We start from the raw sequence: 26,380 nt of genomic DNA, 5'->3' as shown, positions 1-26,380 counted from the left end.
GACGTGTCCGCCATTTCCAACTGCGCGTGCGCGGCCGGAACTCCGCCCCCGCCTCCCCTTACAATGGGGCAGCGGATGCGTTGAAAAAACAGCATCCGCTGCACCCGTTGTGCGGCGCTTGCAACGCTAGCGTCGGTACGTCGGCCCGGCACACTGCGATGGGCCGAGTACGACGCTAGTGTGAAAGTAGCCTTAGGCTTCTATCACACTTGCGTCAGTACGGGGCGGTCGCAATGCGTCGGCCCGACGTACCGACGCACGTTGTGAAAATTGTGCACAACGTGGGCAGCGGATGCAGTTTTTCAACGCATCCGCTGCCCAGTCTATGTCCTGGGGAGGAGGGGGCAGAGTTACGGCCACGCATGCGCGGAAATGGCGGACGCGACGTACAAAAAAAAGGTTACATTGAACTTTTTTTGTGACGACGGGGCTAAAGTTATGGTTAGGGTTGGGGCTAAAGTTAGGGTTAGGGTTGGGGCTAAAGTTAGGGTTAGAGTTGGGATTAGGGTTTGGATTAGGGTTGGGATTAGGGTTACGTTTGGGATTAGGGTTAGGGGTGTGTTGGATTTAGGGTTTTGATTAGGGTTATGGTTAGGGTTGAGATTAGGGCTGTTTTGGGGTTAGGGTTGTGATTATCGTTAGGGTTGTGATTAGGATTATGGATCGGGTTAAGATTAGGGTTAGGGGTGTGTTGGAGTTAGGGTTGGAGTTATAATTTGGGGGTTTCCACTGTTTAGGTACATCAGGAAGGTCTCCAAACACGACAGCCAATTTTGCGCTAAAAAAGTCAAATGGTGCTCCCTCCCTTCTGAGCTCTGCCGTGCGCCCAAACAGTGGTTTACCCCCACATATGGGGCATCAGCGTACTCGGGATAAATTGGACAACAACTTTTGGGGTCCAATTTCTCCTGTTACCCTTGTGAAAATAAAAACTTGGGGGCTAAAAATCTTTTTTGTGGGAAAAAAAAATATTTTTTTTATTTTCACTACTCTGCATTATAAACTTCTGTGATGCACTTGGGCATTCAAAGTTCTCACTACACATCTAGTTAAGTTCCATGGGGGGTCTAGTTTCCAAAATGGGGTCACTTTTGGGGGGTTTCTACTGTTTAGGCACATCAGGGGCTCTCCAAACGCGACATGGCGTCCGATCTCAATTCCAGTCAATTTTGCATTGAAAAGTCAAATGGCGCTCCTTTGCTTCCGAGCTCAGCCATGCACCCAAACAGTGGTTTACCCCCACATATGGGGTATTGACGTACTCAGGAGAAATTGCACAACAACTTTTGTTGTCTAATTTCTCCTGTTACCCTTGTGAAAATAAAAATTTGGGGGCAAAAAGATCATTTTTGTAGAAAAAATGCGATTTTTTTATTTTCACGGCTTTACGTTATAAACTTCTGTGAAGCACTTGGGGGTTCAAAGTGCTCACCGAATATCTAGATAAGTTCCTTAAGGGGTCTAGTTTCCAAAATGGTATCACTTGTGGGTGGTTTCCACTGTTTAGGCACATCAGGGGCTCTCTAAACGCGACATGGCATCCGATCTCAATTCCAGCCAATTCTGCATTGAAAAAGTCAAACGGTGCTCCTTCACTTCCAAGCTCTGCGGTGCGCCCAAACAGTGGTTTACCCCCACATATGGGGTATTGACGTACTCAGGAGAAATTGCACAACAACTGTTGTGGTCTAATTTCTCCTGTTACCCTTGTGAAAATAAGAATTTGTGGGCGAAAAAATCATTTTTGTGAAAACAAATGCGATTTTTTATTTTCACGGCTCTACGTTATAAACTTCTGTGAAGCACTTGGGGGTTCAAAGTGCTCACCACACATCTAGATAAGTTCCTTAAGGGGTCTAGTTTCCAAAATGGTATCACTTGTGGGGGGTTTCCATTGTTTAGGCACATTAGGGGCTCCCGAAACGCGACATGGCGTCTGATCTCAATTCCAGCCAATTCTGCATTGAAACAGTCAAACGGTGCTCCTTCTCTTCCAAGCTCTGCGGTGCGTCCAAACAGTGGTTTACCTCCACATATGGGGTATCGGCGTACTCAGGAAAAATTGCACAACAAAATTTGTGGTTAAATTTCTGTTTTTACACTTGTGAAAATTAAAAAAAATGGTTCTGAAGTAAAATGTTTGCAAAAAAAAGTTAAATGTTCATTTTTTTCTTCCACATTGTTTCAGTTCCTGTGAAGTACGTAAAGGGTTAATAAACTTCTTGAATGTGGTTTTGAGCAGCTTGAGGGGTGCAGTTTTTAGAATGGTGTCACACTTGGTTATTTTCTATCATTTAGACCCCTCAAAATGACTTCAAATGAGATGTGGTCCCTAAAAAAAAAATGGTGTTGTAAAAAATGAGAAATTGCTGGTCAACTTTTAACCCTTATAACTCCCTAACAAAAAAAAAAATTGTTTCCAAAATTGTGCTAATGTAAAGTAGACATGTGGGAAATGTTATTTATTAACTATTTTTTTGTGACATATCTCTCTGATTTAAGGGCATAAAAATACAAAGTTTGAAAATTGCAAAATTTTAATTTTTTTTTGCCATATTTCCATTTTTTTCATAAATAATCGCAAGTAATATCGAAGACAAGTTAGTGGTAACATTAAGTACAATATGTCACGAAAAAACAATCTCAGAATCAGTGGGATCCGATAAAGCGTTCCAGAGTTATAACCTCTTAAAGTGACAGTGGTCAGAATTGTAAAAATTGGCTCGGTCACTAAGGGGTTAAGTAGCCTGAAACCACACCCAGAACCCAACACATGATTAGACATGTGGTTGTGACATCATCACAGGTCCTGACACAAACATAGACAGGCATGGTTATGCCCCTTACCCAGGGGTGAGGTATATGGGTAGCCAGACCCTCCCATCTCTCATAGCTACCCGTAACCCGGACCCAAATATACTACACAATTCCTTATTACTTTATGAGCATTACAGAAACACTCCGGGTCACATCACAGCGACAAGCCTTCTCTGTGATACATACCTCCCGTCGATTAGACACCCTTTATCCATGCTACAATATATATATATATATATATATATATATATATATATATATATATATATATATATATATATATATATATATATATATATATATATATATATATATATATATATATACATACACTCACCGGCCACTTTATTAGGTACACCATGCTAATAACGGGTTGGGGGTTGGACCCCTTTTGCCTTCAGAACTGCCTCAATTCTTCGTGGCATAGATTCAACAAGGTGCTGGAAGCATTCCTCAGAGATTTTGGTCCATATTGACATGATGGCATCACACAGTTGCCGCAGATTTGTCGGCTGCACATCCCAAAGATGCTCCATACAAGGCAGGATGGATCCATGCTTTCATGTTGTTTACGCCAAATTCTGACCCTACCATCCGAATGTCGCAGCAGAAATCGAGACTCATCAGACCAAGCAACGTTTTTCCAATCTTCTACTGTCCAATTTCGATGAGCTTGTGCAAATTGTAGCCTCAGTTACCTGTTTTTAGCTGAAAGGAGTGGTACCCGGTGTGGTCTTCTGCTGCTGTAGCCCATCTGCCTCAAAGTTCGACGCACTGTGCGTTCAGAGATGCTCTTAGGCCTACCTTGGTTGTAACGGGTGGCGATTTGAGTCACTGTTGCCTTTCTATCAGCTCGAACCAGTCTGCCCATTCTCCTCTGACCTCTGGCATCAACAAGGCATTTCCGCCCACAGAACTGCCGCTCACTGGATTTTTTTTCTTTTTCGGGCCATTCTCTGTAAACCCTAGAGATGGTTGTGCGTGAAAATCCCAGTAGATCAGCAGTTTCTGCAATACTCAGACCAGCCCTTCTGGCACCAACAACCATGCCACGTTCAAAGGCACTTAAATCACCTTTCTTCCCCATACTGATGCTCGGTTTGAACTGCAGGAGATTGTCTTGACCATGTCTACATGCCTAAATGCACTGAGTTGCCGCCATGTGATTGGCTGATTAGAAATTAAGTGTTAACAAGTAGTTGGACAGGTGTACCTAATAAAGTGGCCAGTGTGTGTGTGTGTGTATGTATATATATATATATATCTATATATATATATATATATATATATATATATATATATATATATATATATATATATACACACACACACATATACATACAGTATAGACCAAAAGTTTGGACACACCTTCTCATTTAAAGATTTTTCTGTATTTTCATGACTCTGAAAATTGTAAATTCACACTGAAGGCATCAAAACTATGAATTAACACATGTGTTTTGATAAGTATATCATTCCACATGTGTTAATTCATAGTTTTGATGCCTTCAGTGTGAATTTAAAATTTTCATAGTAATGAAAATACAGAAAAATCTTTAACCCCTTCGTGCCATGCGCCGTACTAGTACGGCGCTGCCGGCACTGCATTAGTGCCAGCCGCAGTACTAGTACGGCGCCCCGATCACCGCGGTCTCACGCTGAGCGCCGCGGTGATCGGGTGCGGGTGTCAGCTGTATATGACAGCTGACACCCCGCAGCAATGCCCACGATCGGCGCTGTCGCCGATCGCGGGCATTTAACCCCTCTGATGCCGCTGTCAATAGTGACAGCGGCATAGAGGGGGATCGCGCAGGGACGGGGGCTCCCTGCGCTCTCCCACCGGAGCAGCGCGATGAGATCGCGCTGCTCCGGTGACCTGGAAGGAGTCCCCGGATCCAAGATGGCCGCGGGACTCCTTCCGGGTCATAAGATGACACTGCTTGCCGGCGTCTGCTGAGAATCCTCATAGCAGGCGCCGGCAAGCCTGTGGAACGTGCCTGTCACATTGGTGATCAGACCGAGTGCTATGCACACGGTCTGATCACCGATCTGTGATGTCCCCTCCTGGGACAAAGTAAAAAAGTAAAAAAAAAATGTTTCCACATGTGTAAAAAAAAAAAAAAAATTCCTAAATAAAGAAAAAAATAAATAAATATATTCCCATAAATACATTTCTTTATCTAAATAAAAAAAACACCACACAATAAAAGTACACATATTTAGTATCGCCGCGTCCGTAACAACCCCACCTATAAAACTATATCACTAGTTAACCCCTTCAGTGAACACCGTAAAAAAAAAAAAAAAAAAAAACGAGGCAAAAAACAACGCTTTATTCTCATACCGCCAAACAAAAAGTGGAATAACACGCGATCAAAAAGACGGATATAAATAACCATGGTACCGCTGAAAACGTCATCTTGTCCCGCAAAAAAAAAGCCGCCATACAGCATCATCAGCAGAAAAATAAAAAAGTTATAGCTCTCAGAATAAAGCGATGCAAAAACAATTATTTTTTATATAAAATATTTTTTATTGTGTAAAAGCGCCAAAACATAAAAAAATTATATAAATGAGTTATCGCTGTAATCGTACTGACCCGAAGAATAAAACTGCTTTATCCTTTTTACCAAACGCGGAACGGTATAAACGCACCCCCTAAAAGAATTTCAGGAATTGCTGGTTTTTGTTCATTCCGCCTCCCAAAAATCGGAATAAAAAGCGATCAAAAAATGTCATGTACCCGAAAATGGTACCAGCAAAAACGTCAACTCGTCCCGCAAAAAACAAGATCTCACATGACTCTGTGGACCAAAATATGGAAAAATTATAGCTCTCAAAATGTGGTGATGCAAAAACTATTGTTTGCAATAAAAAGCGTCTTTTAGTGTGTGACGGCTGCCAATCATAAAAATCCGCCCAAAAAACGCTATAAAAGTAAATCAAATCCCCCTTCATCACCCCCTTAGTTAGGAAAAATAATAAAATTTTAAAAAATATATTTATTTCCATTTTCCCGTTAGGCTACTTTCACACTAGCGTCGGTACGGGGCCGTCGCGCTGCGTTGGCCCGACATACCGACGCATACTGTGCAAGCGCCGCACAACGGGGGCAGCGGATGCTGTTTTTCCACGCATCCGCTGCCCCATTGTGAGGTGCGGGGAGGTGGGGGCGGAGTTCCAGCCGCGCATGCGCGGTCGGAAATGGTGGACCGTCAGCACAAAAAAAGTTACATGTAACGTTTTTTGCTGCCGGCGGTCCGCCACAACACGACGCAACCGTCGCACGACGCTTGCGACGTGTGTCAATACGTCGCTAATGTTAGTCTATGGGGAAAAAACGCATCCTGCAGATGACTTTGCAGGATGCGTTTTTTCGCCAAAACGACGCATTGCGACGTATGCAAAAAAACGCTAGTGTGAAAGTAGCGCTAGGGTTAGGACTAGGGTTAGGGTTGGGGTTAGGGTTTCAGTTAGAATTGGGGAGTTTTCACTGTTTAGGCACATCAGGGGCTCTCCAAACGCGACATGGCGTCCGATCTCAACGCGTTTGTTTGCGTTAAAAACGCATGCGTTTTTATAGAAAAAAACAGAACACACACTGAAAAGTCACCCACCACCATCAAGGTGATAAAGGGATCCTAACCCTACCCCTAAACTCATCCCTAACCGTTTAATGAACATTTTCTGACAGTCATAGTGCCACGTATTTCAGTGCCACGTATTTCAGTGCCACGTATTTCAGTGCCACGTATTTCAGTGCCACGTATTTCAGTGCCACGTATTTCAGTGCCACGTATTTCAGTGCCACGTATTTCAGTGCCACGATATTTCAGTGCCACGTATTTAAGTGCCACGGTATTTCAGTGAAATACGTGGCACTGAAATATCGTGGCATTTACGTGAAATATGTGGCACTTAAATATGTGGCACTTAAATACGTGGCACTTAAATACGTGGCACTTAAATACGTGGCACTTAAATATCGTGGCATGTACATGAAATACGTGGCACTTATATACGTGGCCACTGAAATATCGTGGCACTTATATACGTATATACGTATATAAACGTATTTCAGTGCCACGTATTTCAGTGCCACGTATTTCAGGTTAGGGGTAGGGTTTTTTGGTTTTTTCTTGTTTTCTTGTGTTTTTCTATAAAAACGCATGCATCTAAAAAAACGCATGCGTTTTACCGCGATTACATGCGTTTTTTCACACATGCGTTTTTAAAAAAAACGCAAGTGTGAAACCAGCCTTACCCTTGGGAAAATAAAAACATGGGGGCTAAAATATAATTTTCGTGGAAAAAAATATATTTTTTATTTTCGCGGCTCTGCGTTATAAACTGTAGTGAAGCACTTGGGGGTTCAAAGTTCTCACAACACATCTAGATAAGTTCCGTGGGGGGTCTAGTTTCCAATATGGGGTCACTTGTGGGGGGTTTCTACTGTTTAGGTACATCAGGGGCTCTGCAAATGCAACATGACACCTGCAGACCAATCCATCTAAGTCTGCATTTCAAACGGCGCTCCTTACCTTCCGAGCTCTGCCGTGCGCCCAAACAGTGGTTTATCCCCATATATGAAGTATCAGCGTACTCAGGACAAATTGGACAACAACTTTTGTTGTCCAATTTCTCCTGTTACCCTTGGGAAAATAAAAATGTGGGGGCTAAAATATAATTTTTGTGGAAAAAAAAATATTTTTTATTTTCACTGCTCTGCGTGATAAACTGTAGTGAAACACTTGTTGGTTCAAAGTTCTCACAACACATCTAGATAAGTTCCGTGGGGGGTCTAGTTTCCAATATGGGGTCACTTGTGGGGGGTTTCTACTGTTTAGGTACATCAGGGGCTCTGCAAATGCAACATGACACCTGCAGACCAATCCATCTAAGTCTGCATTTCAAACGGCGCTCCTTCCCTTCCGAGCTCTGCCGTGCGCCCAAACAGTGGTTCCCCCCAATGTATGGGGTATCAGCGTACTCAGGACAAATTGGACAATAACTTTTGTGGTCCAATTTCTCCTGTTACCCTTGGGGGAAAAAAAATTGCGGGCTAAAACATCATTTTGTGGAAAGAAAAAATGATTTTTTGATTTTCACAGCGCTACATTCTAAACTTTAGTGAAACAACTGGGGGTTAAAAGTGCTCACCACACATCTAGATTAGTTCCTTAGGGGGTCTTCTTTCCAAAATGGTGTCACTTGTGGGGGTTTCCACTGTTTAGGCACGTCAGGGGCTCTCCAAACACGACATGGGTTCCGATCTCAATTCCAGCCAATTTTGCATTGAAAAGTCAAATGGCGCTCCTTCCCTTCCGAGCTCTGCCATGTGCCCAATCAATGGTTTACCCCAACATGTGGGGTATCGGCGTACTCAGGACAAATTGTACAACAACTTTTTTGGTCCAATTTCTCCTGTTACCCTTGGTAAAATAAAACAAATTGGATCTGAAGTAAAAATTTTGTGAAAAAAAAGTTAAATGTTCAATTTTTTTTAAACATTCCAAAAATTCCTGTGAAGCACCTGAAGGGTTAATAAACTTTTTGAATGTGGTTTAGAGTACCTTGAGGGGTGCAGTTTTTAGAATGGTGTCACTTTTGGACATTTTCTGTCATATAGACCCCTCAAAGTCACTTCAAGTGTGAGGTGGTCCGTAAAAAAAAATGGTTTTACAAATTTTGTTGCAAAAATGAGAAATCGCTGGTCAACTTTTAACCCTTATAACTCCCTAACAAAAAAAAATTATGTTTCCAAAATTGTGCTGATGTAAAGCAGACATGTGGGAAATGTTGTTTATTAACTATATTATGTGATATAACTCTCTAATTTAAGGGCATAAAAACGAGAAAATTGCTAAATTTTCATAATTTTCGACAAATTTCTGTTTTTTTCACAAATAAATGCAAGTCATATCGAAGAAGTTTTACCACTATCATAAAGTACAATATGTCACGAGAAAACAATCTCAGAATCACCAGGATCCGTTGAAGCGTTTCAGAGTTATGACCTCATAAAGTGACAGTGGTCAGAATTGTAAAAATTGGCCGTGTCACTTAGGTGAAAACAGGCTTTGGGGTGAAGGGGTTAAATGAGGTGTGTCCAAACTTTCGGTCTGTACTGTGTATATATATCTATCTCCTTCCCTAACCACACTAACTGCGTTTCTTTTTTTTTTTTTCTACTTCCTTTTTTATGTCGCTTCATTTGAGAATCCCAGCGGATGATGGGATAATCAAATGGGTGGGTCATCATCAGGGGCAGAGGCAGCGGTCTCTTTCACCTCCCCTGCCTCATCCATGAAGCAAAGCGTCATCAGTGACCTTCGTTTCAGGGACTGGGCTAGTCCTTGCTCTGTCACTGTGCGATGTACATAATGACAGTGCGCTCTCTTACAGGGGCACCACTGATGTCTGTGCGCTGAGTGTTCTCACAAGGCGCACTGACAGTACACTTTGTTACTGCTAATCTGAGGCGTCGAGAGATCGCGCTGTCATTCTCAACATCATGCAGGGACTAACATAGCCACGGAAATTAAGGTCACTGACACACTTTGTTTCAGGGAGGGGCAGGGGCTGCAGCAGTGACGGGCGGCCTCTGCTCCCTGATGATACTAGAGTAAATATTTCAACATACACTGGGATTCTCAAAGCATCCTCATAATGGAATTGGGGAGAAGAGATAGTGTAGATTAATCATTCGAGCTCAAGTTTATTAGAAAATTGTTAAGATTATGGCACTAAATAGAAATTAATTAATTATGCTTTTTTTCAGGACCAAATGTTATAGAAGCCAAACCATATCGATCAGAAGCATCAAATTCATCTAAGGTAAGCTGGTCCGCCTTGTGTTACATGCAGCATTGTATGGTCCCACATTTCCCAAACCCTTTACTCCGAAAACAATGAATGCAGTCCTCTATGGCTGCCATAACAGGGTGTGTTTATGCCTTGATTTTCTACTAGGGCTACAATGGCTTTTGACACTTAGCAGTCGGTAACCCAAACCTCCAACTCCGACTCCTCAATTCCCATGACTCCGACTCCCTCATACATGGTTCATGTTTTAATTTGTCATAAATTTACTGTAGTAAAATTGTAACATCAGGCTTTTAATCTTTATTATGATACAATAATCAAGTCATTTAGATAGAATATAAAATATATTTATTGGAATACAACTTTAGAACAAATTTTTTTTTGCATATTTACAGTTTAATATACACTCTGCAGTAAGTGGGGGAAAACAAAACGTACTGAATAACATTTGTGCAGTCTGTAAATTTGTTCGGAGAAATAGTATCGCCTCCATCAGATCCTCCTTCATAGACGACCTAAAATCTGACCTAGTTTTTTTTTTTTTTTTTTAAGGCTAGAGAACAACCTCTCTACACTAACTTGGGTTGGTCGCAAGGCAATAACCACATGGGCAACATCTCTAAGGCTAGGTTCACATTGCGTTAACAGCAGCCCGTTCAACATATGTGTTAACGGGCTGCTGTTAACGCAAGTGCCGATATGTCGTCGCGCTATCGCAGATAGAGCTAGCAGATGCTCTATCTGCGCTAGCAGTGACGGACCCGGAAACGCTGCAGCCCGCGTCCCAGGGTCCGTCACTCAATGACGGCACATCGCTAGTGCACGCCCATTGTGGGCATGCGCTAGCGATGCGTCCGACATTGGACTAAATGGCGGCGTTAACGGACTACGTTACACCGCGTTACAATGTAGTCCGTCTAACGGACGCCAAAAACGTAATGTGAACCTGGCCTAACAATTTCAAGGTATAAAGGAATTGCCTTGTGCACAGTCCGTTTTGAGGAATGATTGAACTCCTCTACTTCTTTGAGAGTTTTCTATGGGAGAGGAATCTTTTTCCCTGCAGCAACGCTTTGCCTGCTCCTTATTGTCCAAATACTTGTTGAAATCAAACTCCTCATCTGATGAGGATGAAGGCATTATCATTTACAATAGCAAGAACCTGTTCTTTATTCGGACTCCCATGACAGCACCACGAGAGAGGGGATCCGCCCCTTTAGGAACAGGAAACCCACAGATACAAAAGGGCGGCACCTCTCCCACGCATCAGTTGGTTTCCTGTTCCTAATGGGACGGGATCCTACAGAATTTACAAGAGGATCCCAGGCCGGCCGGCCGACTCGGGTAGCGAGGGGGTCTCCTACCTCGGCCGGTGCGGAATTCCTGGATGATGCCACGATGGTCCTGGTAGGGCTGCATGGCGGTGGCATTCCAGCAGGGAGCGGTCGCCGGTGGTGTCCTGTCTCCAAGCCAGCGCCGGGTGAGTATTTCCCTGGGGTCTCCTCCTGCTAAGGTGGCTGGGGTCTCTGTGTGCGGCGGCGCTTGGGGGCGCAACCCGGGGGTGCTGCGGCTCTGTCCGGCGTCCTCGCCGCTCTGCGCGCTGATGGTGAAGCGCCGGGAGCCCGGGTGACGTCGGGGGAGGAGTCGGCAGTCACTTCCGGGTTTCCAGGGTCCTGCGCATGCGCAGTGTACCCAAGATGGCGGCGCCCACCGGTATAGCGTCGCCGGCGCTCTCAGCCCTAGAGAAAACCGCCTGCACCAGGGGGAGGCCGGAAAAATCAATCAGGGGAGCGCTAGGCACAGCTGCTGACCGGAGGAGGGGCTATAAAAAGAACTCCGGATCGTGATCCCTTGCTTCTGGCCTCATATCTGGTAAAGATGGAGGACGAGCACGTGCAGCTTCAGGAAGAGGTGTCCCAGAAGCCTAAAGAGAAGGATCGCGACAAAAGGAGCAGTGAGTCTGGCCACAAAAGCACCTCCAGACAGGGGTCTGGAATGTCAGCCAGGAGAAATCCCCCTCGTATTCCGGTACTTTTTCTTTGGGCAGCGCTGGTAAGTGATCTTTGTGAAAGTTCACTCAGTGACATGATTCCCCTCATATGTTCCATTATAGGGGAAGAAATGTACCGGGAAGGCGAAACACAGGGAATGTGGAATCTGCGGGGTTCCCCTACCTGATTCGTGCCCTAAAAAGTTATGTGGCCCCTGTATACAGCAGACGGTGAGGTCTCAGGAAAGGGGAGAGGGGGAGAGCATTATATCTACAGGGATTAGATTGCTTTACTTACCCCCCTCAGGTGGCGGAGGAATCCCTTACTATGACCACCAGCTTAAAGGAGATGATCAGAATGGAGGTCAGACAATCCTTAAAGGGTTTTGCTCAAGGAGGAAGCTCTAAATCCAAAGCTCCGTTACTCTCCGATTCTTCAGCAGAAGAGGATAAGGAGGAAGTTTTCTCCGGTTCAGCTGCGTCATCCTCTTCCTCGGATGAGGACACCGCCCGTTTCTGTCTACCCCTCGAACGAGTAGATAAGCTGGTCAAGGCGGTCAGGGGGACGATGGGCATAACGGAACCGAGACCCCAACTTTCCAAGGAGGAAATTATGTTCAGTGGGTTGGAGCAGAAAAAACGCAGAGTCTTTCCGCTCAATGAAAAAATCCAGGCTCTTATCAATAAAGAGTGGAAAAAACCTGAGAGAAAGGGTTCGTTACCTCCAGCGCAGAAACGCAGATATCCGTTTGATGATCCTGCAGTCACCAACTGGGAAAAAGCCCCTAAGTTGGATGCGGCAATAGCCAAGGTGGCCAAACGGGCCTCTCTCCCCTTTGAGGACATGGGGACCCTTAAGGACCCCCTTGATAGAAAAGCGGATACCTTTCTAAAAACTACCTGGGAGATGGCGGCCGGTTCTTTAAGGCCTGCGGTGGCTTCAACCTGTACAGCCAGATCAATGATGGTCTGGTTGGAACAATTAGAGACTCAGTTAAAAGAAGGTGCATCAAGGGATTCTATCCTGACTGCCTTACCACTGATCCAAGAAGCAGCTGCTTTCTTATCAGATGCGTCTATTGACTCTGTCAAAATGGCTGCTAGGGCAGCAGGTCTCTCGAATGCGGCCAGAAGGGCTCTTTGGCTGAAATGTTGGCCAGGCGATATACAGTCAAAATCAAAACTCTGCATCATTCCATGTAAAGGGGAGTACCTATTCGGGCCCACCTTAGATGATCTCCTAGAGAAAGCGGGAGATGACAAAAAGAAGTTCCCCAACCTGCTGGGGTCCTACCGTCGTCCCTTTAATAAAAGAAGGTTCGGTCGCGGAGGGAAGCGTACCTTTTCACCTTCAAGGGATCGGTCTAGGTGGGACGACAGACGTAGACGAGGTACGGGATATATGTTCCGTCGTTCCTCAAAAGAAAGGAAGAAGGAGGACAAATGACTAGAAGCCCCGGTGGGGGGCAGACTTTTACATTTTGGTTCAGAATGGTCAAAGATCACGAATAGTGTCTGGGTTCAAGATACTATTTCTCGAGGTCTTACTCTTGAGTTTTGCCATACCCCACGGGATAAATTTTTGTTAACGCCCTTACGTTCTAATCCCCTAGAACAATCTGCTCTAGAAGAAGAAGTTTGGTCTCTCTGTTCTAAAAATGTTCTTACACAGGTTCCAGAGACTGATAGAGGGAAGGGATTCTATTGTCCCTTGTTTCTTATTAAAAAACCTGATAACTCGTATAGAACCATTATAAATCTCAGACATCTTAATAGTTTTTTGGTTAAGCATACCTTTAAGATGGAGTCCATCAGCTCGACAATAAAGATACTGTTTAAAAACTGCTTTATGGTGGTAGTCGACTTAAAGGATGCCTATTACCACATACCTATTCATGTGGATTTCCAGCAGTTCTTGAGGGTAGCAGTATTAATGGAAGGGGTTGTTTATCATTTTCAGTACAGAGCTCTTCCTTTCGGTATAACATCAGCCCCTAGAGTATTCACAAAAATAGTGGCAGAGGTGATGGCTCACTTGCGAGAATCTAATGTCCTTATTGTCCCATACCTGGACGATTTCCTCATAATAGGTAACTCGGTAGAACACTGTTTGTCCCAACTAGAACTGACTAGGGTTAAGTTGGAACGCCTGGGCTGGATAATTAATTTTGAAAAATCTCGATTGCAGCCTCAAAAAATTCAGAAGTTTCTGGGCTTAGTACTAGATTCAACTACACAACAGTGTTATCTTCCGGAAAATAAACTATCTCAGATTCAGCATCAGGTACTGAAAGCAGTAAATACACCCTCTATGACCCTGCGGCAAGCTATGTCCCTGTTGGGGTCCCTCACATCGTGCATTCCAGCGGTAAGGTGGGCACACTTTCACACTAGATCCCTCCAGAAAGAGATTTTGGTTAAGGATAGGATCTTGAGGGGTGTATTAGAAGAAAAAATAACGCTAGAACCAGCGACTCTCAAATCCCTAACTTGGTGGCTGGATAGGGATAATTTGTCAGCAGGTGTTCCCTGGATGATAGACGTGTCCCGGGTTGTGACTACGGATGCCAGCTCCTCAGGTTGGGGGGCTCACATGAATGACATTGTAGTGCAAGGCCAATGGGAACCATACTCAAGATCCTCTTCCAATCAGAGAGAATTATTAGCAATCGAATTCAGTTAAAAACCTCCTCATGTATCTGCAGGGCCACCACGTCAGGATCCTCTCAGACAACCGGGTGGCAGTCTCCTATATAAATCATCAAGGAGGGACACACTCCGAGGCTCTGATGCAGATCACAGATCGTCTCCTCCGGATGGCAGAAGAGAATTTACAATCTTTGACTGCTCTGCACATCACAGGAAAAGACAACATAAAAGCGGACTTTCTCAGCCGCAATGTTCTAAAACAAGGAGAATGGTCTTTAAACGGAGACATCTTCAAACAGATTGTTCGCTTATGGGGTCAACCGGTAGTGGACCTATTTGCCACAAGAGAAAACAAAAAAGTAAAAAACTTTTGTTCCCTAAATCCCAGGGAGAATCCACTGGCAGTGGATGCATTCCTCATAAAATGGGATTTTTCTCTGGCCTACGCCTTCCCGCCACTGAACCTACTACCTCTAGTGGTGAGGAAGATCAGAGAAGATCGTGCGAAACTCATTCTGATTGCTCCCTTTTGGCCCAGGAGAACCTGGTTTTCATGGCTCAGGACGATGTCAGTGGGCGATCCCTGGGTACTTCCAGACATCCCAAATTTGCTCTCCCAGGGGCCGATACTCCATCCACAAGTAAAGGGACTTCATTTGACGGCTTGGAGTTTGAGCGGTCATTGTTAAAAAATAAAGACTTCTCTTCTAAATTAGTCGATACCCTTTTAAGAAGTAGAAAGCCAATAACAACAAGAATCTACTCCAGAACCTGGAGAAAGTTCTTAACTTCCTCAGAATTTAATATTAATGATGGTGTACCAATACGTCAAATATTGGAATTTTTGCAAAGAGGGTTAGAGTTAAAACTCTCCACAAGCACATTAAAAGTACAAGTTTCTGCACTTGGGGCCCTGTTCTCATGTAATATTGCGGGAAATTACTGGGTGTCGAGATTCATTAAGGCGGTCGGTAGAATTAGACCACTTTATAAAAACAAAATGGTACCATGGGATTTAAATCTTGTCCTTTCTTCTTTGACAAAGCCCCCTTTTGAGCCGTTGAATGAAGCCTCAGTCAGGATGTTATCTCTCAAAACAGCTTTCCTAGTAGCTATAACATCAGCTCGCAGGATAGGAGACATCCAGGCACTCTCTAGACTTCCCCCGTATATAGAATTTCTCCAGGATAGAGTTATCCTTAGACCGGACCCAGCCTACTTACCAAAAGTAGTATCCCAGTTTCACAGATCGCAGGAGATAGTTTTACCTTCATTTATCCCTAATCCTTCTAACCCTAAAGAAAGGGAGCTCCATACCTTAGATGTCAGGAGATGCCTTCTTCAATATATCTCGGTCACTAATGATTGGAAGAAGGATAATGCACTATTCCTATCCTTCCAAGGTCCAAGGAAAGGGGCTAGAGCATCAAAATACATACTTGCTAAGTGGATTAGGGAGGCTATCTCTCTTGCTTACACGACAGGTGGGGGTCCAGCTCCGCAGAATCTGAGGGCACATTCCACCCGAGCCATGGCGTCATCCTGGGCAGAGAGGTCTGGAGTGTCGGTCGACCAGATATGTAAGGCGGCCACATGGTCATCCCCTTCCACCTTTTTTAAACACTATAGGTTGGACTTGGGGTTCTCCTCAGATCTCACCTTCGGGTTAAGGGTGCTACAGGCTGTGGTCCCTCCCTAAAAATGGCTTACATCTCTGTAAATCTCTCGTGGTGCTGTCATGGGAGTCCGAATAAAGCATTAAGCTACTTACGGGTAGCGGCATTTTTCGGAGGCCCATGACAGCACCCTTAGTTCCCTCCCTTTTCACATGGGGTTGCACATCCTGGGTTTATAATCAACTAAATAATTTAAAGAAGAAAGGTTACCTTCTCACGTGTGTTACTTTATTAAAGTCATTGTGTTTAATTGTATGCAATATTGTGTTTGCTTGTCATTAACTCCGATAGTCCTCTCAGGCTCTGTAATCCAACTGATGCGTGGGAGAGGTGCCGCCCTTTTGTATCTGTGGGTTTCCTGTTCCTAAAGGGGCGGATCCCCTCTCTCGTGGTGCTGTCATGGGCCTCCGAAAAATGCCGCTACCCGTAAGTACCTTAATGCTTTTTTTAATTCATAATCTTGCAGAACTTTTCCCACGAAGGTGTGGAGAAACTGGCTGCTGTGATGAGCTTCAATATCTTTTACTGCCAGTGTCTTAGTAACACTTTTTTGTTGTCACAAACATATTGAACATTGATAGCAGAATAGTTTGCTCTGTGACGTGTGCAGGCATCCATTGTAAGAAATACAAAGCATCTCTTGAGTCTTTTTAAGATCTTCCTTTTGGTTAAGGGCTTCTTCAATCACTAATTTTCTAATACTTTCTTTTTCCAGAGAGACACCAAGTTTGCGAGCCATTTCTCCATTAAGAGCTGTAAAAGCTGGTCTTGCAAATAATGATAATGGTAGACAGTCCTTCACAACAAGCTCGACGAGCTGTCTTTTAAATACATCGGCTGTCATTGTTACAGTAACTTTGAAATATCTTGTAACTGACGTTTGAGACGGTCTTTCCTCCTCCTTTGCCTTAGGGTACCATCTCACTATACGATTTACCAACGATCACGACCTGCGATACGACCTGGCCGTGATCGTTGGTAAGTCCTTGTGTGGTCGCTGGGGAGCTGTCACACAGACCGCTCTCCAGCGACCAACGATGCCGAGGTTCGCTGGAAACCAGGGTAAACATCGGGTTACTAAGCGCAGGGCCGCGCTTAGTAACCCGATGTTTACCGTGGTTACCAGCGTAAAAGTAAAAAAAAAACAAAACCGTACATACTCACCATCTGATGTCCGTCAGGTCCCTTGCCGTCTGCTTCCCGCTCTGACTGAGCCGCCGTACAGTGAGAGCAGAGTGCAGCGGTGACGTCACCGCTGTGATCTGCTCTCACTTTCCGGCCGGCAGACAGTCAGAGCGGGAAGCAGACGGCAAGGGACCTGACAGACATCAGATGGTGAGTATGTACTGTTTGTTTTTTTTTTTTACTTTTACGCTGGTAACCACGGTAAACATCGGGTTACTAAGCGCGGCCCTGCGCTTAGTAACTTGATGTTTACCCTGGTTACCAGCGAACGCATCGCTGGATCGCTGTCACACACAACGATCCAGCGATGACAGCGGGAGATCCAGCGACGAAAGAAAGTTTCAAACGATCTGCTACGACGTACGAGTCTCAGCAGGGTCCCTGATCGCTGCTGCGTGTCAGACACAGCGATATCGTAACAATATCGCTAGAACGTCACGAATCGTGCCGTCGTAGCGATCAAAATTGCACTGTGTGACGGTACCCTTACAGGAAGTGCTGGTTTCTTGGTGCTGCTGTGATGTTTATCAGTCACAGCTTTGTAAACTTCTGGGTGGCAGCGTTGTGAGGGTATGTGCACATGCTGCGGATTTTGCTGCGGATCCTCAGCTGCGGGTCCGCAGCAGTTTCCCATGCGTTTACAGTATAATGTAAACCTATGGGAAACGAATTCCGCAGTGCACATGCTGCTGAAAAAAACGCACGGAAACGCAGCGGTTTACATTCCGCAGCATGAAAATTCTTTGTGCGGATTCCGCTGCGGGTTTACACCTGCTCCAATAGAAAACTGCAGGTGTAAACCCGCAGCGGAATCCGCAATAGAAACCGCAAAAAATCCGCAGGAAAAACCACAGCGGTTTTGCCCTGCGGATTTATCAAATCCGCTGCGGATAAATCCGCAGCCCTCACAGATACGTGTGCACATACCCTAAATGTCTTTTTAGATTGGAAGCTCTAGAAGGAGCATTTTTACTACTGCCTGAGTATGCACTGATTTTGACATCACAGCATTTGTTTTCATCTCACTTATACACTGACACACAAAATGTTTATTATCTTGAGTCACTGTGAAATGCTCAAATATAGCTTGTCTCAGCAGGGTACAGCTCACTAAATGCTTCACATCATATTTCTTCAGTCTATGAAGAGGGGAGGAGGGAGGGAGCATGTTTGCGCTCAATCACATTCCAGAACACACACACACACACACACACACACACACACACACACACACACACACACACACACATATATGTCCTCATCGATCGTGTTACTGTATTTCCGAATTTGAGATGTTAGAAAACATTTTTTCCCTTATATTCTTTGTATAGTGTATATAAGTCATCAGAACAGCTAATTTCTCCAAACGTGAGCTAGGAGGAAAAACAAACTAGTACATCAAGCATACAGAGACAACATATACTGGACTATTGATTTATGCACAGTTTATTGAATGTTTAGATATGCTTTAGGAAGTACTTGCCTTAATCCTGCTTTCCTGTTCACTACAGAAATTCTGAGATGAGTGTAGGCTTTCCTTCCCAGTGTGTTTATTTCTTTTCCCTTGTCTGTAGAGGAGGACTACTTATCAGGAACCTAAACTGCAGCACGGATTCATCTCAGCTAAAAGTCTAGACCTTAGATCAGGAATGGGACAGACATTTATAGGACATTTCATAACTTGCCCAAATTCTTATGAAAAAAATATTCCCCACAAACTGCATTGAACTACTGTACCCAATTTATTATATATTTTAGGAGTCGGTCCATTTTATACCTACTCCGACTCCACCAAAATGGGCTCAGACTCCACGACTTCGACTCCACAGCCCTGCTTAACAGTGCATAGAAATGTTGGAGGTAAAATGTAAAAACCTCAAATGAATTTATAAAATTAAGGGGTTGTCCAGGACTTTAACATTGATGGACAATTTTTAGGATCAGTCATCAATGTCTCATCGGTTAAGATGCAACACCTAGTACCCCCACTAATCAGCTGTTCCCTGTGCCATCGCTGGGCAGACCTGTTCAGTTGCGGAGCTCAACAGCACAACTTAGTCAACTGTATAAGGACCACAGCTCGGTGCAACATATCCACCCCCTATTAGGGTGCAGATGTGCATTACCTGACCACAGCCACTATTCCATTGGTGGATCTGTGCTGTGCAGCTTTGTAACTAAGCCGTTCCAGCCACTGCTAGCACCAGGAACAACTGATCAGCATGGCTGCTGGGTGTCGAACCGCCACAATCAATCATTGATGACCTATCCTATGGATTGGCCATCAATGTTAAAGTTCCGGACAACCCCTTTAATAAAATTCTCAATACTACACTGCTTTCTGGATTCAGTTGATTAGTTGTTTTTGAAGTATTGCTTTAAAGGGGTTGTCCAACCAATCAATGGGCTAAGCTTATTAAAGAAATTTATACTTGAACTCAGTTACCACACAAAGCCCTTGACCAGCCATGGTCGTGTTTCAGTAGAGGGGAAAAAAAAAAGTCCCGTTTTCCTAAACCTGGACAACCCCATGAAGGTTGGACTGTTTATGTATTATTGTAGTGCAGCGTTGCTACTGTAAAACCTCAGATGATTTTTTTCTTATTTTTACCTTTTAATTTTGCAGTTTGGTCAATATCCTTTACAGTCTCCGGTCATGTCCACATACAACCAGCAGCTGTGGCTAATGTGTAGAATTGAACTTGACAAGACAGATGGTAAGTGGAGCCCTAATTCTGTGTGATTACATTACAGAAGATGTATATAATGCTGCACTTCCTTTTCCGTGAGGAAACGCTTGTCACATCAAGCAACAATTGAATGTGTTACAAAATGTGCTGTGCTGAGATAATCTTATAAATGTGCCCCTGCTGTGTACTGTGTAATGGCTGTGTCTGACCGTGCAGAAACATGGTCTGATCATACCACAGCTCCTGGGTAGTGAAGAAAAGAGTATACAGACAGGACAGCAGGAGATCACAGCTGATGCTTTCTGTGAGGAAAAGCTTTTGCTGTTTGTTTTTAAAGCAATGTTTTACCTCACAGAAAGAATCAGCTGTGACCCCTTACTGTAATGTCTGTATACTCTTTTGTTTCCCCAGCCCAGGAGATGTGGTATGATCAGACCATGTCCCTGTCCGGTCAGCACGGCCATTACGCAGTACACAGAAGGGGCACATTTATAAGATTATCTCAGCACAGTAATTTTTTTTAACAAATCTAATTGTGGAAGTTATTATTATTCTAAGAACTAATAATTGAAATGTAATTTGTTCCTGGGGAAATCCCCTTTTAAAAAAAAAAAGTAACCAGACGTAGAATTCTTCTATTTTACTTACAGTATAAATAAGCTAGGTTGGTAAGTTTTTTTTTTTTTGTTTGTTTTTTTTTTTTCAAATGGCTTATGCATTGTTTTGGATATGGATAACGAGGGGTAACAACAATTTTGACCATGTGTGTATGTGGAGAGTGCATGCATGATTGTATAGCGTATATAATAATAATCCTCATATAGCTCCAACATATGCCACAGCGCTTTGCAATTCAGCAGTTCATATACAAGTCTTACTTAACTGCGTTAAAGATAATTCATTAATTAGAGCAAAATAATGACAACCCTGCCCGTAAGAGCTTACATTCTTCAATGAGGTGGGAGAGACACAAAGTACAGGGGCTTATTTACAATGATGATTAAGCCATCTTGAGGGAATTGGGGGATAGATAAAGGCTGCATGAGGTAGTCACTAGCCAGTATGAGTGGTGCTGGTGGAGCATCTAAAACTGTGTAAGTTGTGGTTAGTCCTTAATTCTTGGGGTAAACCATTCCAGAGTATTACGAATGGCACTCTGGAATGGAACGGCTTTTATACTGAAACCTGTTGTAGTCACAATATTGTCTTGGCTCTCACAGTTGTGTTAGGAGACTCGTCTTCCGCGATCTGGTGAGTCCTACACAAACTATATCACATTTAGGCCGAGGAGGAGGAGGACCCTTACAACAGAGGGCTCGAAAACATATGGACGTCAAGGAAGCCACATGGACTGCAAGTTGTCAAATTACAGCAATACAATAGCAAGTCGCTGACAAGATGTACAAGTGTTTTTGATTTCTCTGAAAATTGCCATCACGTTACCTGCTGGGTAATAATCCGATGCGTCAGGGCGGAGAAATCATGCTGTCAATCGACATGCAAATTAACTGGGGTTGCGGGAGTTGCAATTCTGGAAATCTCATTCACTACGTTCCTTCTGTAAAGCGCAGAGGATTTTATATCATGTAATCCATGGACTCATGCAGTGGTGGCAGCTGGGGTTGCAGAGGGGCTGTTCTCAGCTGGGAGTCAGTAATAAAGCCCCGGGAAGTTGCTGTTTGTGCCGGAGCTGTCCCCTCTCTCCTCTTCCTTCTCCTCCCACCTCCCTACTGTGTTGGGTTAGGGACTCGTCAGCGACTTATTGTAGTGCTGTAATTTGGCAATTTGCAATCCATGTGACTTCCTTGACGTCCATATGTTTTCGAGCCCTCTGTTGTAAGGCTCCTTGGCCTGAATATGATACAGTTTGTGTAGGACTCACCGGATCGGGGAAGACGAGTCTCCTAACACAACTGTGCTGCGAGAGCCAAGACAATATTGTGCGTTCTAGAGTATTGGCGCAACCTGGGAGAAGTCTTGAAGCTGGGAGTTGGAGGTACGGATTAGTGCAGAGATTAGACGAAAGTCGCTTGCGGAGTGTAACTAGCGGGTAGGCCGATAGACATGAGGGAGGAGATGTATGGGCTCCTGCACTATGGAGAGCTTTGTGGTTGAGAACATGCAGTTTAAATTGGATCCTGTAATGAATGGGCAGCTAGTGCAATGACTGCCCCAGAACGGACGCATCCGAGTATTGATTTGCCAGATAGATTACCCCCAGCTACTGCATTAAAAGGAACCTGTCACACCCCCCCCCCCCCAGGCGTTTTTAGCTAAAAGAGCCACCTTGTGCAGCAGTAATGCTGCATTCTGACAAGGTGGCCCTTTTAGTTCTGGGTGTTGTAACTGCCGAAATAATCAGTTTTGTAATTTGTCCAAAATAGCTTGTCTTCAGTCAAGGAGGCAGGCGTCCCCCCCCCCCCCCCCTGCTGCAGACGCCACACAGCCATCACTCAAATCTTTTTGGTACCGGGCGCCGCCTCCTCACCGCTGTTTTGAAATGATCCGGCGCCTGCCCTCTTTTCTCCTGCCTTGGGCAGGCGCAGTGAGCGCTGCCCGTCCTCTGTCCTCATATGCAGTCTAGCTGACTGCGCCTGTGCGGACGCCCTGCCTGTGAATCCCAGCCCCGCAGTGTCTTCTGATTTATTCACATTGCCGGGCTGGGAATCACAGGCAAGCTATAAAGACCCTGAAGGACAAGGCCAGCAAAACCTTCTATGCCATCCAAAGGAAATTCTACCATACCATCTGAAGTCATGGTGAGGGTCTGGCTAAAAATCTTCGATGCCATAATTGCCTCAATCCTCCTGTACGTCAGTGAAGTCTGGGGTCCTTACACATATCCAGACTGGTCAAGGTGGGATTCCAGTCCAACAGAAATATTTCACCTGGAATTCTCTAAGCACTTTATCCAGGTCTCAGAGCACCATCAACAGTGACTGTAGGGCTAAGCTGGACAGATTTCCACTGCACCTAGCAATCCTGAGGAGGACGCTGTTCTTCCAGGCTCACCTACAGAGTAGCAATTCAGGTTCCCATCACCATAAAGCCATGCTAAATATAGGTGGTCCACTTGAACCAGGACCCCCAGAGCAGCTCACCCAAGCCCAACCATCAACCAAACCAACTTAACAAAAGCCAGAATCAGGAAGATGGTAGAAGGCCAGGAGAGGAATGTCAGTCACTGGAAGAACGATATCAACATCTTACAGAAACTGACCATGTACTGGAGTCTACAGAGAGACTCCAGGATGGCTCCATATCTGGAGAATCTCTCAGACCTCAGAGACCGCCAGATCCTGAGCCGATATAGACTCGGTGCCTACAATCTGTCCATCGAGGTTGTCCGGCACAGGCCGTGTGTGTGTGTGTGTGTGTGTGTGTGTGTGTGTGTGTGTGTGCCGTATAGAAAAAATAGGCAAAAAAATTATTGTGCCAAATGGGGGTCCGTCTTACAGTCCGAAATCAGCTTACTGGGAGAGGGGGAATCGGCAGAGCGGGGTCACAGGAGGTGTTCAGTGGTCCGGCGGTGATCTGACTCCCATCCCAGGCCGATGTGGCAGGTTTAGCGATGCTTGGAGGTGCGGGGGCTCCACTGATATTTTGTGAAAGCCCAGAGCCCCTGCACATCCATTACTGCAATGCGGTGGCCTCTGGGAAATCCTATTCCAGGCTAGTGCAACAGGTTTGGTGGTGTGGAGCCTCCGCTGACATTTTGTGAAAGCCCGGAGCCCCCGCACTTACATTGCTGCAATGCAGTGGTCTCGGGAAAATGGCCGCCGGAGGCGGTGCATGTGCAGGTTGACATCTCGGTGACGAAATGGCAATAAAAAGTGAGGGCTCTGGGCTTTCACAAAATGTTGGCGGAGCCACTGCATCGCCGAACCTGCCGCACCAGCCTGGGATGGGAGTCAGATCATAGCCCTGCAGTGTTGGACCACCGAACCAGACCAGGGCCATCAGAATCGCCTGACTTCTGCTACCTCCACACTTTTGGTAAGTACATGCGGCCTATAAGATGCACCCTCATTTTCCCCACAATTTTTTTGGGAAAAAATTGTGTCTTATAGCCTGAAAAATACGCTCTGTGTGAGAACTATATTTAAAGTGGTCGGTGTATTTAAGAACTGTCTGTAAACGTGAGCAGTATGTGTATGTATAATATATACAGCTCTGGCAAAAATTAAGAGACCGCCACATCAAAACCCTGTCATGGGCAGCCCAATCTGGAATGGAATCAAGAGGATGATGGATAGTCACAAGCCATCAAACAAAGAAGAACTGCTTAACTTTTTGTGCCAGAAGCCGTGTGAAAGACTGGTGGCAAGCATGCCAAGACGCAGGAAAGCTGATTAACCCCTTAACGACCGCCGATACGCTTTTTAACGGCGGCAGCTAAGGGTACTTAAACCACAGCGCCGTTAATTAATGGCGCTGTGGAAAAAGTGAATAGCGCCCCCCAGAGTCGGATTTTCTCTGGGTTCTCTGTTACCGGGAGTAGCCAAGACCCCAGAGAACATGATTCGGGGGTTTTTACCGACCTCCGGGTTGCGATCGCCGGTAATTAACAGTTTACTGGACTTTCGCAAAAAACAAAACAAAACGTGATTTCCCATTTAATTTCTCTGTCCTCCAATGTGATCGCACATCAGAGAAATGGGGTCCCCGATCGCCCCACGATACTCACCTGTCTCTCCTGGTGCTCCTCGTGGCTCCCAATGGGCGCCGCCATCTTGTTCTGGCAGTTAATTACCGGCGATCGCAAAACGGGTCGGTAAAAACCAACCCCGATCATGTTCTTTGGGGTCTCGGCTACCCCCGGCAGCCGAGACCCCAAAGATCTTCCGGGTGCCGGCGGGCGCACTACGCATGCGCCTGCCGGCCGGCACCCAGACGATCTTTGGGGTCTCGGCTGCCGGGGGTAGCTGAGACCCCAAAGAACATGATCGGGGTCGGTTTTTACCGACCCCTGTTTTGCGATCGCCAGTAATTAACTGTTTACTGGCGACCGCAAAAAAAAAAAAGCGATGTGTGATTCTCTGTCCTCTGATGTGATCGCACATCAGAGAACAGAGAAATAGGGGGATTCGGGGACCCTGTCATACTTACCAGTGTCCCTGGGTCCTCCTGCATCCCCTCCTACCCGCCGGCTTCTTCATCCGGTAAGAAAATGGCGGGCGCATGCGCAGTGCGCCTGCCATGATCTGCCGGCCGGCAGCTAGAGGACTTGGGGCTAAATTTAGGGTTAGGGTTGGGGCTAAATTTAGGGTTAGGGTTGGAGCTAGATTTAGGGTTAGGGTTGGGGCTAGATTTAGGGTTGGGGCTAAATTTAGGGTTAGTGTTGGGGCTAAAGTTAGGGTTAGGGTTGGGGCTAAAGTCAGGGCTAGGGTTGCGGCTAAAGTTAGGGTTAGAGTAGGGGTTAGAGTTTGGCTTAGGGTTGGCATTAGGGTTACGTTTGGGATTAGGGTTAAGGTTAGGGTTGGGATTAGGGTTAAGGGTGTATTGGGATTAGGGTTAGGTTTGAGGTTAGGGTTGAGATTAGGATTAGGGGTGTGTTGGATTTAGGGTTTTGATTAGGGTTATGGTTAGTGTTGAGGTTAGGGTTGTGATTATCGTTAGGGTTGTGATTAGGATTATGGATCGGGTTGGGATTAGGGTGAGGGGTGTGTTGGGGTTAGGGTTGGAGTTAGAATTGGGGGGGTTTCCACTGTTTAGATACATCCGGGGGTCTCCAGACACGACAGCCAATTTTGCGCTCAAGAAGTCAAATGGTGTTCCCTCCCTTCTGAGCTCTGCCGTGCGCTTAATCAGTGGTGTACCCCCACATATGGGCTATCAGCGTATTTAGGACAAATTGGACAACAACTTTTGCAGTCGGATTTCTCCTGTTACCCTTGTGAAAATATAAATTTGGGGGCTAAAAAATAATTTTTGTGGGAAAAAAATGATTTTTTATTTTCATGGCTCTGCGTTATAAACTTTAGTGAAACACTTTGGGGTTCTCACAACACATCTAGATAAGTTCCTTGGGGGTCTAGTTTCCAAAATGATGTCACTTGTGGGGAGTTTCTACTGTTTAGGCACATCAGGGGTTCTGCAAACACAGCGTGACGCCCGCAGACCATTCCATCAAAGTCTGCATTCCAAAATGGCGCTCCTTCCCTTCCAAGCTCTGCCTTGCGCCCAAACAGTGGTTTACCCCCCCCACACACACACACACACATATGGGGTATTAGCATACCCAGGACAAATTGCACAACAACTTTTGAGGTCCAATTTCTCCTTTTACCCTTGGGAAAATAAAAAATTGTTAAAAAAAATTTGATTTTTTTATTTTTACGTCTCTACATTATAAACTTCTGTGAAGCACATCTAGATAAGTTCCTTAGGGGGTCTACTTTCCAAAATGGTGTCACTTGTGGGGGGGTTTCCACTGTTTAGGCACATCAAACGCGACATGGCGTTCGATCTCAATTCCAGCCAATGTTGCATTGAAAAGTCAAATGACGCTCCTTCCCTTCCGAGCTCTGCCATGCGCCCAAATTGTG

At 45.1% G+C, this 26,380-nt stretch overlaps 1 protein-coding gene across 4 annotated transcripts in view; it reads left to right on the top strand.

Annotated features, from left to right (window-relative positions):
- The window catches only part of TMEM181 (transmembrane protein 181), a 260,203-nt gene that overhangs the window by 137,207 nt on the left and 96,616 nt on the right, over positions 1-26,380 (top strand). For all 4 annotated transcript variants that reach the window (XM_077283281.1, XM_077283284.1, XM_077283282.1 and 1 more), the window contains 2 exons: positions 9,599-9,654; positions 19,769-19,859. In XM_077283281.1, coding sequence (XP_077139396.1) covers positions 9,599-9,654; positions 19,769-19,859 — 147 coding nt within the window. The remainder of the gene's footprint in view (positions 1-9,598; positions 9,655-19,768; positions 19,860-26,380) is intronic.

Source organism: Ranitomeya variabilis, chromosome 2 (genome assembly GCF_051348905.1).
Source record: "Ranitomeya variabilis isolate aRanVar5 chromosome 2, aRanVar5.hap1, whole genome shotgun sequence".
In the NCBI taxonomy this organism is placed as follows: Eukaryota; Metazoa; Chordata; class Amphibia; order Anura; family Dendrobatidae; genus Ranitomeya; species Ranitomeya variabilis.
The sequence above is the reverse complement of the archived record's forward strand: the minus strand, read 5'-3'. Positions and strand labels throughout refer to the sequence as shown.